Source organism: Falco punctatus (genome assembly GCF_963210335.1).
Source record: "Falco punctatus genome assembly, chromosome: 18".
Lineage (NCBI taxonomy): Eukaryota > Metazoa > Chordata > Aves > Falconiformes > Falconidae > Falco > Falco punctatus.
Genome location: NC_137598.1, coordinates 673,958 through 687,470, shown reverse-complemented (window position 1 = coordinate 687,470; position 13,513 = coordinate 673,958). Strand labels below are relative to the sequence as shown.

The 13,513-nt window shown below is 58.8% G+C and overlaps 2 protein-coding genes across 3 annotated transcripts in view; both read left to right on the top strand.

The window, feature by feature from the left end:
• Positions 1-77: 77 nt before the first annotated feature.
• Positions 78-6,908, top strand: PSMD4 (proteasome 26S subunit ubiquitin receptor, non-ATPase 4). 2 transcript variants are annotated; one of them, XM_080368123.1, is made up of 10 exons: positions 78-181; positions 2,502-2,642; positions 3,363-3,477; positions 4,105-4,191; positions 4,929-4,997; positions 5,308-5,523; positions 5,619-5,727; positions 6,128-6,259; positions 6,451-6,518; positions 6,603-6,908. In XM_080368123.1, exons 1-10 carry the CDS (start codon positions 156-158, stop codon positions 6,768-6,770), a joined length of 1,131 nt encoding a protein of 376 aa, XP_080224249.1. In that variant the 5' UTR covers positions 78-155; the 3' UTR covers positions 6,771-6,908. The 2 variants fall into 2 exon arrangements, with proteins under 2 accessions (XP_080224249.1, XP_080224250.1); XM_080368124.1 differs by lacking the exon at positions 78-181 and adding an exon at positions 816-2,131.
• Positions 6,909-7,581: 673 nt separating this feature from the next.
• Positions 7,582-13,513, top strand: part of ZNF687 (zinc finger protein 687) — a 30,017-nt gene continuing 24,085 nt past the window's right edge. The window contains exon 1 of the mRNA XM_080368031.1: positions 7,582-8,308. The gene's annotated coding sequence lies outside the window, so the exon portion shown is untranslated. The remainder of the gene's footprint in view (positions 8,309-13,513) is intronic.

The following is a 13,513-nucleotide window of genomic DNA, read 5'->3' as shown; positions in this document are numbered from 1 at the left end:
GCCATGGCAGCCTGGCCGGGACTGCAGCTCCCAGCGTGCCCCGCGCCGCGCCTCACCTCGCAAGACGGAAAGCGGGGATTGGCCGGTAGCGTAGAGCCAATGGGTGAGCGCGTTGTTGGGTCGGAGCTGGGCCGGTTCTGAGGGAAGGAGGCAAGATGGTTCTGGAGAGCACCATGGTGTGGTGAGCGGCGGGCCGGGCCTCGGCGGCGGGGGCTCCCCGCGCCCCCCACCCCCCTCTGCCGCCCCCCGCCCGCGCCAGGCCCCGCCGCCGCTTTCCCTGAGTCATCGCGGGCCGGGCCGGGCCGCGGGGGAAACTGGGGTGGGGACAGAGGGTGGGCTTGAGGCGGGGGTGACGGGGTTGGGTGCTCGAGGGGGGAGCTGCGGGCTGGGGTGGGGAAGGGGGTAAATGGGACAGGCTGTGGGGGGAGAGCGGCCTTAAATGGGACATATTGGCGTGGGGAGGGGGGTAAATGGGACGGGCTGTGGGAGCAGTGGAGGTGAATGGGACGAGGGGTGTATGGGCTGGGCTGGGGTGGGGAAGGGGGGGTTGAATGGGACAGACTGGGGTGTGGGAGGATAAATGGGACAGGGTGAGGGTGGTGGGTAAATGGGATGGGGTGGGAGGGGTAAATGGGATGGCCCTGAGGAGGGGAGTGGGGGTAAGTAGGATGAGTATATGGGATGGGGTGGGAAGGGGGTTAAATGGGACAGGGTGGGTTGGGGTAGATGGGGGATGTTGGGGAAGGCTGCCAGCAGGGTGGAGGGGGGTGAGGAGGCGAGAGCAGGGTGAAGGAGCCACTGTAGGCCCCGGCTGGCAAGGCATGGGGCAGAGGGGGCTGCTGGTGGGCAGAGGAGACCCCGATGAAGGGACGTGGCAGGTGGCTGCAACGGGGCTCTGGTGTAACGCGGTGTCAGGCAATTCTGTGACACAAACTGGGGTCACATTGTGGTGGGGGAGAGCCAGGGCAGGTAGCTGGGACGCAGCCCCGGACTGCTCAGCCCCAGCCCTGCTAGGGTGCTGGGTCAGCCCCTCGGGCTGGGGGCCTTGCCCCACACGGCTGGGGTGCGGCAGGGCTGCGGTGGTCCTGCGTGAAGCAGCTGTCGTCTCTGTTGTTGTTGCTCAACATTGGTGTTGTGGGAAGAGGGTCTTGTCCCTGGGTGCCAAACACAGCCAGGGCTGGCAGCGGAGGTGAACTCGAATGGGTCATTATTGCCACAGCAGCTACAGTCCTGTTATTTGTTGGTTTTGGTCCTTAAGAAGGCCACGATAGAGAAACCCAGCGATATCTGCCCAGGTTCTGTTGTTTCCTTGCCTCTGTACGTGTCCCGCCGCTGTTTGGATGAGGCTGTTACCACAGCCTGACTCACTGACAGTATATATCAAAGTCCTTGATGTTTTCTCTGGGTGGTATTTTGCTTACTCATGTTGAAGGGTATTAAAATGTTGTTGCCCTGGAGAGTGGGAGGAATTCTCTATTGCTCTGGGAATAGTAAGCTGCGGTTCAGATGGCCTCAGCCAGGTCATGGTGTGTCTTTGTGCCTGAGGTGAAGTTCGGCCACTGCCACCTCCTCACTCCCCGCCTTGTGTTGGGGTACTTGGTATGGGTCGGAGGAGAGGCGACCCAGTGTGAGCCTGAGCACAGTCAGGGAAATGGTCTCAGGTAGTTTCTTTGGTGTTAAAACTAAGAAATTCTGGGAGTACTCTTTCGGGAATTCTTAATTTGGGGGCAGAACAAACCCTCGAGCTCTTATTTAGCTAGTCCTGCCTCCTTCCCAGGGTCGCTTTCCTGAAGGCTGGCATAAGAGAGGGGCTTCTCCTGCCTGCTGTGTGCTATATTTAATAGCTGATGGAAGAGAGGGTGGGGATTTAGTTACAGCCATGCGGTGATGTGGCTGCTGCCGTTAGACGCTGCGGGGCACTGTTGGCCTCGTGCCGTGCGGTTTGTGCAGGCCCTGACACCGGCTGCGGGTGTAGGATGCTGAGGCTGGGCTGTGGGGCTCAGGGGTTCAGCTTGTCACCACGTCACTTTGAGGAGGGCACCACACCGGAGCAGAGATGGGTTTGAAAAGCGCCCACTGTCCCTGCCCTGGGAAAGCCGCTTTTCATCCTGATGAAAACCCCATGGCAGCAGTGAGCACGGAGCTTTGTACTTTACCATAGAGTGGTGTTTTGTGGCTTTTTTTTTTGCTGTGGACATGGAAGGAGGCATTGAGGAGACGTGGGTCTGAGGCTGTGTCTAGCTGCAGTCACCCCTTGCACTCTTCAGCGAGGAGTGGGAGCTTCCAGCTCCAGGCTGGAGTTTGGCCTGTGACCCAAAGGTCAGATCTGATCTTAAAACTCAGGGAAATGCAGAGACAACTCGTTTCTCTGCCCCAGGAAATGTCTGTGTCCCACTGCGTGTCCCCAGCTGTGTGACATGAGGTGTGCTGTCCCAAAAAGCATGTTTTGGGGATAAACCTCAACTGTTTTGCAAGCTGACACCCTCCTTTCTGTGTTTCAGTGTTGACAACAGCGAGTACATGAGGAATGGAGACTTCTTACCCACTCGCCTGCAAGCCCAGCAAGATGCTGTCAACATTGTGTGCCACTCAAAAACCCGCAGTAACCCCGAGAACAACGTGGGGCTCATCACCTTAGCCAAGTACGCCTGGGGGGGGAACTGGCCTCAGGGGGCCACTGCTCCTGGCAAGCAGGCGAAGAGCGGCTAGGGACCCCCCTGGGAGAGCGCAGGGAGAAGGAACAGGGGAGTGTTGCAAAACAGGGTAGCAACAGCACAGTCTAAAACCAAACCAGTTCTTCTGGGAGGACTAGTACAGGAAAACCTGGTTCCTGACCAGAAAACCTGGTTCCTGACCAGTCTGTAGCTGCCTGGGCTCGCTCCTGCAGTGCCAGGGTATGCTCCATCTCGGGAGGTCTGCCAGACCCATCCTTTTGTGGCCTTGTGTCCCAAAGGGTGGCAGATAAAGGCTGAGCTGTCACTAGCTCACGGGTGGCCCCAGGAGAGTGGTTCCTCTGTTTTCTTTAAGTCTGTAGGACTTTGGTGCTTCTGTGAGCTCCCTCTTAGCCAGAGTCGATTAAAATTGGCCAGTGGGCTCAAGGTTGCTGGAGCAGGGGACAGACACACACACAAGCCTTCATGCAGACAGATTACTTTGGGTTGGGTATTTTTTGGAAACCTGGCTAGAAGTCTTGCTCCCTGTACACACTGACCCACCAGAGCCGAGTGCTGGCAGGCTCTCGGAGTGTACACGGCTTCAGGCGTAGTGCAGGAAGGGCTTTTATTACCCCTGTAGCAAATAAAGGGTTTGGCAAAGAAATTCACAAAGAAGAGGTCGCTAAGATGAGCACGTTTGTGTTGCAGTAACTGTGAAGTGTTGACCACGCTCACTCCAGACACAGGCCGGATCCTTTCAAAGCTACACACGGTGCAACCCAAAGGGAAAATTACCTTTTGCACAGGGATCAGAGTTGCTCACGTAAGTGGTCTGGGTTCCTCACGAGTGAGTCTGCACCTTTCTCTGTAATTCCTTTTGCCTTAGTGTCTCTCTTAAGTTACCTGCCCTGTTGATGGCGCAGGTACAGGGCATCTTTCCCTGCCTCTGTGGCTGAACAGTCCTGAGCAAATCGTTTTGGTTTTGCCTCAGTTTCCTCGTCTGCAAAACGCAGGTGAAACCTCCTTTATAGAACCCAGTATAAAAGCTCAAAAGTTCTATAGTGTGGTCCTGGTTTGCTTCACAGGAACCTGGCAGCTGCCTCACAGGGGTCCAGCCGAGCTGCACAGGCCTTCCCACCCTGGGGAGAGCAGCACCCAGCTGAGGAGCGTCCCCCAGGACGTGGCCACCCTTTTGTCCCATTTCTTTGCTCTGTCCCACACTGTCTTTCTGCCAACAGACTGTTCCCAGCTGAGTTATAACTGCCAGCAAAGGGGAGGCCCTTGAGACATGCCTGCTGCGGACAGTTTGGTGAAGCTTGTTACTGCGCAGTTTCTGCTGGCATTTAGCCTAAATTTTCATGCGTAATAGGAAAAGTATCAGGGGTGACAACTGTCCATCTCCTTTTCCCGAGAACTGCCTTTCAAGTACAATATGACTTCTGTCTTGCAGCTGGCTTTAAAACATCGCCAAGGCAAGAACCATAAGATGCGAATCATCGCCTTTGTTGGGAGCCCTGTAGAAGATAATGAGAAAGATGTGAGTAACGGCCAAAGGAAAATATGTTGGCTCAGCTCCACGCTCTACCTTGAACCGTAAATCGGGGTTATTGTTTGTTCCCTGCCCAGTTCTGAAAGTAAGGCGCCATACCCCAGCGAGGGGGCCTATTTACCTCTCCAGCAGAGCGGCTCTCAGCAGGGAGGAGAGGGAGGGAGAGGGAAGGCCGGATCCCTGGGCACAGCCAGGCTTGAGCCAAGGACAGAACTGTAGAGGGAGCTTGCGCTGTGTCCTGCGCCTCATGGCTTGTGGCCGTCACCTAAACCATGTTGGGCTTTTTGCCCTCAGAGCTGCAGGAGGAAATCTGTGTCCCTGTGCAGAAACGATGCTCTAAGACTTGGGAAGATGCTGTTCTGCTGGCACCTCAAATAACACAAGTGAAATTAATCCAGATATTCTGGGTCTCTTTGAAAGAACGGGCCAGAAATGTGAGATGCTGCCTGTCCCAGGCTCTGGGACGGTTACTTGCTTCGGCAGGAGCAGCTGCCTCGCTTGTGCCACCTCGCAGGACCTCGGGCACTACGCCGTAGCTCCTGTCCCACTGAAAGAGGTGAAATACCTCACATGCGTCTGTGCTGGGAGGGCTGGAAACTGGGGGGCTGCCTGTGGGCGGTGTGCCTCCAGGACTGAATCCTAAGTGCTGTTGTCTGGTTTCTGATGAGCTGAGCATGGGTAAGAGCCAAAAGCGGAGCTAATGCCCTGGTGTTTCCTCATTGCAGCTGGTGAAACTGGCGAAGCGTCTTAAGAAAGAGAAAGTCAACGTTGACATCATCAATTTTGGAGAAGAGGTGAGACTTCTGCTGTGTTTCTGGCACAAGATCCAAGGCAGGATTTTATATCCTGTCCAGCCTCGAGCCCTTGCTTGGGTGCATGAGGATACAAACAGTTCTCTGAGCCTCGGTCTCTTCAGCAGCTGCCCCAGTAAAAGCGCTAATGTGGAGAGTAGCGTTTCCTCTGGGAAAACACCTCTCCGTTTTGTGGCTGTTGGCTCCCTCATAGCGCAGAGACACGGGGCGTGCGGAGCCGTCGGCTTGCCCTCTCACAGAGCTGGAGGGAGCCAGGCCAAGCTCTAGTCCCAGCCTTTATCTCTGGCCCTAGGAAGCCAACACGGACAAGCTGACCGCCTTCATTAACACCTTAAACGGCAAGGACGGCACCGGTTCCCACCTGGTGACGGTGCCGCCGGGGCCAAGCCTGGCCGATGCCCTGATCAGCTCCCCCATCCTGGCCGGGGAGGGAGGTGCCATGCTGGGCCTGGGCGCCAGCGACTTCGAGTTCGGCGTGGACCCCAGCGCGGACCCGGAGCTGGCGCTGGTGAGCAAAGTGGGGAGGAAGGCAGCTGCGGGTGCCGAGCTCGCTCTGTCCGAGCGCTGCCTTGCTCAGCTCCCTGCCGGTCCCTGTCTCTGCAGGCTCTGCGTGTCTCCATGGAGGAGCAGAGGCAGCGGCAAGAGGAGGAGGCCAGGAGGGCTGCGGCCGCCTCTGCGGCTGAGGCTGGGATCGCAGCCACTGGTGGGGATGGTGAGGAGCTGAGCAGGGAACAAAGCAGGTGGCAGGACAGGCGGGATGTTCCCCGGGGAGGGTGTCTGTCCGGTGGACTGGCTCCCATGGCAGCGTTCATTGCTGCGAGGGCGCCCGTCGCAGCACCGTTTGTGGTGGGACCCCTCTGCACGGCGTGGCCGTTCCCAGTGTTGCTGGGGAGCGAGGCGAGAGGCGGTTTCTGCCACAGGGTCTCGGGGTGGGGGGGGAGGCAGTTCAGCGCTAGGGACTTGCCTCTGCTTTGGCTGAAACTCCCGAATGGAGGTGGGTGTGCTCCTCTGACGCTGCGGGGACCACTTCCCCAGCGAGGCCGTGCGTGCGAGGGGACGGCGTGTGGGGCAGCACCCCGGCTGTGTTCTGAGCATGGGTTTTGTCTGTGCAGATTCAGACGATGCTCTGCTGAAGATGACGATAACTCAGCAGGAGTTTGGCCGGGCCGGGCTGCCTGACCTCAGCAGCATGACGGAGGAGGAGCAGATCGCCTATGCCATGCAGATGTCGCTGCAGGGAGCGGGTGAGGGAAGCCAAGGGGCAGCTCCTCTGCCGCTGGGCTGGAACCGCCAGCCCCCACACCCCAGAGTGGGGCTTTGTCACCTGGGCAGAGCCCAGACCGCCCCGAACGCTTGTGGGGTGGGCGCAGGGGTGGCTCTGGGGGGCCGTGGGGGTGTAAATCCTCCGTCCTCAGCTGTCCCTCCCTTCCGACAGAGTTTGCCCAGGCGGAGGCAGCAGAGGTGGACAGCAGCACAGCCATGGATACCTCCGAACCCGCTAAGGTCAGGTTTTGTCCCTGGGAGGGGATCCCGTCCCTTCCCTGTGCCCTCTCCCCCTGTCCCCAACTCCTCTCCCTCTTCCTGCAGGAGGAAGACGATTATGATGTGATGCAGGACCCCGAGTTCTTGCAGAGTGTGCTGGAGAACCTGCCGGGCGTGGACCCCAACAACGAGGCCATCCGCAATGCCATGGGCTCCCTGGCCTCTCAGGCCTCCAAGGACAGCAAGGACAAAAAGGAGGAGGAGAAAAATTGAGGGCACGGGGCCGGGGCTTGCTGCTGTCGGCCGTGGGGTGAGTGGGCTGCCTGCCCGGGGGGCCGCAGCTAGTGCGGAGCAGTGCCTGGCGGGGCAGGTGGGTGCTGCTGTAACGGGGCAATAAAGGCTTTCCACAGGCGTCTCTGTCCCGGCGCCTCGGTGGGTTGACCCTGGTGGGGGGCAGGCTGGGGCCCTCCTGGGGGGCCTCTGGTTCCCCCTGCACTAGGGGCATGGGGCCCTGGGTCTTGCCTGCACTGGAGGGGGTGGCTGGGCCCTGGGTCACCCTGAAACTGGGGCATACTGGGCCCACAGAATCCTCTGGACCGGGGGAGGCTGTGCCCTGGGACTGCCCCACACTGGCGGATACTGGGCCCCAGGACTCCCTGGCATGGGGGCATAACTGGTCCCATGGAATCCCCTGTACTGGGAGGAACTGGCCCTGGCACTCCCGGTATTGGAGGGGGCTGGGCCCTGGGTCTCTCCTGTACTGGGGGCACGGGGCCCCGGCACGTCTCTGTGCTGGGGGCACTGGGCGCCGGATCCCCCTTGCACACGTGTCTGGGGGCGGGGCCGCAGTGCCAAGCCCCGCCCCCTGCGCCACCTCCCAGCGTGCTCCGCTGCTGCCCCGGGATGTTTACAGTGAGGCGGGAGGGGGTATGCCTTAGCGGTTGACGGGCGGCAGAGTCAGCCAATCACTGGGCGGTGGCTCGGCTTTGTCAGGTCACGGGGCTGGGGAAGGGGCCAACGGCGTGCGGAGGCGATCGGGGGGGAGGGCGGGCGTTTATGTTAAGTGACAAGGCTCTTTACCAATGGGTTGGGCCTGCTGTGTGACGTGCCGCATGGGGTGGGCGGGGCAGGCGCGCGGCCCCGCCCTGAGTCCCAGCAAATGGGTGAAGCCGGTTGAACCACCTCAGAGCTTCCGACATATGGGACTGGCGGAGGGGCGGGCTCTGGCGTTGAGCGACAGGTCCCTTGCTCAATAGGAAAACAAGCGTTCGGAGACGCCCTGATGGACCTTCCCCGTCGCCAATACCTGCCGGAAGCCGTGCTTGAAGGACTGCCTCGTTTGACCAATGGAAAACGGGAGGAGGCGGGCCGACTTGACGAACAAAGCCTCCAGCCAATAAGCAGCGAGGTTGCCCCGCGGGCGAGCCAAGGCCAACCACCAATAGAAAGCTAGGGCCACGGTGTGGGCGGGAACCACGATTTGACTGGCACCCCCGCGCCCCAATGAGCGCCCTCCGAAGGGGGTGGGGCCCATCAGTGAGTCGCCGTCCGCTCCGCCAACGGCGAGTGCGAACCGTCGCGACCGCCCGAGAGCGACGGCGCCGCCGGCCAATCGGAGCGCGGGCGCTGGCGAGTGGCGGGAGGCGCGGCCAATGGCGCTGTGCGCGGGTGGGCGGGAGCGCAGCGCGCGAGCGGCCGGCGGCGGAGGGCGGGGGGCGCGAGCCAAGCAGGAAGTGGCTGAGGAGAAGCGGCCGCCGCCGAGGGGCCTGGGCGGGAGCCGGCCACCCCCCCCCAGCCCCCCGCCGCAGCAGGTACCGCCGCCACCGGGCCCCGCGGCGCGCACGGCACGGGGCGGGTGCGGGGGTGGGGGGCCCGGCCACCGATGGGGGAGGCGCGGGCCGCCCCGGCCGGAGCGGGCCGTGAGACGCGAGGAGGGGACGATCCTGCCCCCCTCCCTCCTTGGGACCGGGGGTGCGTGAGGGGCGCCACCCTCCCGCCGCGGTAACGGGGGGCCCCTCCCCCTCGGCCGTGGGGCGGGGTCACGGGCACCCCCTTCCCCCCGTGGAGGGGGGTAACGGGCATCCGCCCCCCTCCCGGGCCTGGCGGGGAGGTGCCGCCCGGCCTCGCCCTCCTGAGGAGATTTGGCGGGGGGGCGGTTGTGGTGGCGGCAGCCTGGCGGCCATCCAGCCCCGGCCCCTTCGGAACGCGGGGCGGGAGCCAAACAGCTCTTCCCGTCGGGAATCTGAGGGGGGGGCCGCGGTCGTGTTCCCCTGCGGCTGCAGGGGAGGCTGGGCGAATCCCTCCCCCGGGCCTGAGGGGTTTTGGGGGAGGGGGGCTGGTCGCGGCTCCTCTCCCCTGTGTCGCCTGGTCACGTCCCCCTCCCTCCCCAGCAGCGGAGGGGCTGGCAGCGCCCACCTGCATCTCCTGGGGACGCCTGGGCTCGTCCCCCCACCCTCACGTCACTGGGAATACTGGGGGGCTCTGGTCATGCCTCCCTATAGTTCGGGGCAGGGTGAGACCTCCCGCAGCTCCTCTTCAGCTGGGGGGGCTTCGGAGGGGGGGCAGCGGCTGCTCACCTGCCCCCCAGCCCCTGGGAGGGGCCGGTCCTGCCTCTCCCCAGCTCTGGAAGGGGCTGTTGTCATTCCCTTGCAGAGCTCCTGGGACCAAGCTCCTTCCCGCTCCCTGCCTGGGGGGTGCTGAGGAGGGGGGCAGAGCCTTCCTGGTCCCCCATGGGGCTCGGAGGGGGTCTGGCAGGCATCCCCCCAGTTCTTCAGCTGTAACATCTCACAAATAAGGTGGCGTCAGTTCCTGGGGGGCTTTTCTGGCTCCTCCAGTTTTTGAGGAGTGGCCGTGTGAATAAGAAGCCGGGAGGGGGGGGCTTTGGGCTGTCTAGGTCCCCTCTGGTTTCTCTCAGTTCCGCTGTCCTGAGGATGGTGGTTGGGAATGGGGCGTGTGGGTCTCTTATCACACCCCTGTGTCCTGGCACGAGCAGTGCTGCATCTGCCCAGCGGTTTGGGGTTTTGGGAGGAGGGAATCTCGCTATTACACGGGGTTTTGGGGGAAGAGAACTTGGGACGTCTGGAGAGGATCCTGTTGCAACCTTGGTAATGTAGCCTATGTGTTTTCGGGTCCTGGAACAGCTGTCTGACTCTTTGGGGGTGGCTGGGAGGAATCAGGAAGCTCTGTAGGAGGGTCTGGTGTGGTTCCAGATGCAGGAGAAGCCTTGCAGAGATGTGGGTAGCATCCTGGATCGGGGGTCTAGGGCCACCCTGACTTCCAGCAAGGAAGAAAGTGGGAACAGCGAAGACTTAACAGCAGGTTCTTGCTGTCGCTTCTGGAGGTGCCCAGCAAGGTTCAGGGGACTCTGGCCCACTTTGAGACTGTGGGCAGCGAGGTGGCCCTGGGCTGGGGGTGTTTTCTGAAGTCTTGGGAGGAGGATGCCAAGGGGCAGGGAGCGGACATTCTGCGGGTAAGATGAGCATTTCACTGGGGCTATTTCTGACAGGTCTTGGCCACTTCCTTATGAGCCTCCTGTTTTTTTTGGGGGGAGTGTGGGTTAGTAGGAAGAATGTGTTGTTTCCTTTCAAACCCAGTTTCTTTTCCCTCTTCTCCTCCCATTTCTTGGCCTCTGCCCCTGTGAAGTCCCTTAATTCCTTGCTGCTGGTGCCTGCATGTCATCAGGTAACAGGCAGCCCTTGGGGGCTGTGATTACCGTCCCACAATTAGTTTAATACAAAGAGACTTCCCTAGAAGGTGAGCAGGGGAAGTCTGATAGCCTCAATACTTAGGTTTTAAGCAATGCGTTAAGAACTGAGCCTTGTTTGTGGAAGCAGCTGCTCAAAGGAGGTATTTTTAGTGTGTCTGAGGAGTTAAAAAAAAATGTCCCACGTGTGGCTGTGCTGGCATTACCCAGAGGCAGGAAGACTGGCAGAGGGGCTTCCCAAAGATTTCCTTCCCCCGAGTTTTCCTGGTCAGGGTCTGAGGAGCAGCAGGAGAATCGGAGAATCGGGAAGCTCTGCCAGCCCTTTTCCTCCTGGTGTTAATCCCGCAGCCTGGCCTGTGTGAGCAGGCCCCAGTGCATAGTGACCACTCTGAACTGGTGCGACCGTGCAGAAATGCCAGGCTCCAGCTGTTGGAGAGGTGGTGCTGGTGTGGAGGTAGCTCAGGACCTCCTGAATCGACCAGGAGTACGTACCAGCAGTGCCCAAAGCTCTCATCATCTTGCAGGAGCCACGTTCGTCTCTTGTTTTCTGGGTTTATTCCACCCTGATTGGGTTCTCCTGGGTCTAGTCCCTCCTTTTGGTAACACGGAATTGCCCCCTGCAAAATATTTTCTAGGGCTTTAATGTATTTGTACCATCAAGTACCTAAGCATACATAGGGGTACTATAAAAATAATAATGCGCTAATAGCAAGCGAGCACCGTTATGGTGTGGGGCCGTCGCAGCGTGCAATGGGAGCGAGGGAACTCTGTGTTCCCTTCCTTTTGGCGTCTTCTGTGGCAGATTTTCTGTTTATACTGCTAGAATAAACGGGATGTCCTGGCTGAGTTTAGAAACTTTACGTTGTAAAACCCAGCATGATGAAAACAGCACGAAATGCGCCAGGATGGAGATAACTGGTAACTGCTCATCACAAGGTGGAAAGGATCCCAGGTGAGGGGAGGGTTGTTAGGCCGAACGCTTGGGGAGATCCTGGTCATTCTTCCATGAAATGTCTGCCCAGAACTACCAAGCCCTTGTCTGCCTATACCGGTGTGCAGCCTGGTCATACTGGTAAACATGGTAACAAAAACCTCTCTACGTTGACATTGAGGCTGCATTATGCTGATCGTGGCTACAAAAATGCCTGCCAGTGTTTAAAAACTTAATTTTTCAGGCCAGCCAAATTGTTGGGATTTCTGGATCTCATCCACCACTTGTTTGTTTTGATATCTCCAGAAGTTAGCAGATGGTAGAGACTTAATTCTGTTAAACGTATGGGAATTTAATCCCCAGCCAGCCTCCGGTCAGGATGTGTTGTCTCTGCGTGGCAGCTGTGCTCTGCACCGGGATGGGAGCTTGGGACGGGGACAGGGCTGCCAGGCTCCTCTCCCTGGATTTGCACCTGATTGCAGGGATGGGGGGACGGGGAAGGACTGAGTTTCCTGCTCCGTTTCCTGATGAAGCATCTGTTTTTGCTTGAATTCAGTGAAATCTGTGAGCTAGCTATTCATATCCCGGCAGGGGGAATCTGTGTGTTTGCTGCGTGTTGGTGAGAGACCGTCTCCTCCCCCCCTCCCTTCGCAGCTGATTTTAGCTTTGCCTCTTGCTTTTAAAGACTCACTTGCTGTCGCAAAGCCTACTGAAGGATAAAATATGAGCGTAACCTGTTTCAGTGGTGATACCTGCCAGTTCTGGGTCTGACACCAGCCCTTTCTTTTTATTTCGCCGTAAAGGTTATTCTCTCCCTTTTTTCTGTCCCCCTGATGCATCGGAGGGAGATCTGGGGGGGTTTGTTGTTGCCACGTGTGACCCAAACAGCAGGGAAGGATCCCCAAGAAGCCACCATAGGTGGACAGAGCAAGTGTGCAGAACAAAGCGAGCATGTTTTTTAATTACTTTAATTATTCAATCATAAAGCTGTCCTATATATAAAAAAAAAAAGAGGGTTCAAGCTCTTTGCAGCCAGCGTTTACAGACTGAAAGTGGCAAGAAGATTGTTTCTTTCCCGTCCCCCTCGGCTCTGCAGCGATGAGGAGCTCCAGCCTCTGCCCAGAGCGTTTGGAGATGATGCTTGAAATGACGGGGCAGCCCAGGCTGATGGATGCCGCTCCCTGGTCTGGGAGGGTTGACGTGCTGTGTGAGAGTAACATGGATTGGGGTTTTTTTCTGTTTTCTGGGGATATCTGTACAGTACTAAACCCAAGAGCTACCTACATCCATCCTGCAGCAAATAATTCGGCCTCCAAACTTCAATCCTCCTTGAAAATGGGAGGCAGTAGGCAGACTGCAGCTGGGGATGCTGCGAGGGGAAGTTTTTTGATGGGGAGAAAATGTATTTTCTTTATTAAATTTTAAGGTGGTGGCAATAAGGGTGTGTGAAATAGGAGGCAGCGTTTAAAAAGGAGGGGAAGATAGTGCTGCTGGGCACAGATCTTTGTCCCTCCGCCTGCCCTGGCAGAACGGGGCTGGGTTGCATCGGATGCTCCGGGAACACAGGCACCTTGTTCCCGGCAGTAGGGCTTTAGCTGGTGAGCCCTTTTGCACAGACACAGCTTATATAATTTATTTATAGAAATAGATATATACTGCCTGACTGAAATCAGTTGTGCTAATGCAAAAAACCTCCCATTTTTTTTGCAGTTGCTGGCCTTTTTTGTTGGTCTGGAGTAGGATTTTGCTGCTCTCTGCTCCCCCTCCCACGGTTTTTAGCCCATGCCAAGCGAGTTCTGCCAGCAAAACCTCTAGGTGTGCCAGGGCTGGGTCTGGGCAGAAGGATGGCCTTGGCTCCAGGTTTGGTGGCTGGGATTTGCCACGGCGTTTGCATCGTCCCAGCTAGTTCTGCTGGGGGATAGCTTCTCCTCGTTGGTATGGTTGGGGGCATCCGAGCGAGGCCTGTTTGTGTTGCCGTGCTGGCGGACGGGGTCGGAGTGCTGTGCCGCACTGGCTTACCCACTCGGTACAAACGCTGGGCCTTGTGCCGTCACCAGCTCTCTGTCTGCTCGCTCTCCCGTAGGAAATGGAGCCAGGAAGGGGTTTTGAGCGGCGCTCCTCCTCCTCGAGCTGAACCGAAACGGTGCTGGCTGGCTTGTGCAGGCACGCAGCGCAGCAGCCAGTTCAGCCGAGGCGTTTGCTGCCCTTGGTTTGGGGTTTTTTCTGCAAAGGGGAATGGCTGCTGCAGTGAGCTGCAGTAATAAGCATTGACGTGCTGCCTCCCGAACGAGGATGAGAAGGGCCTGCCTGTTCCACTCGGGAAGGGATCCTGCTCCTGGCCCGCAGAGATGGCTTTGCCACGCCACGTGGGAGAACCGCAGG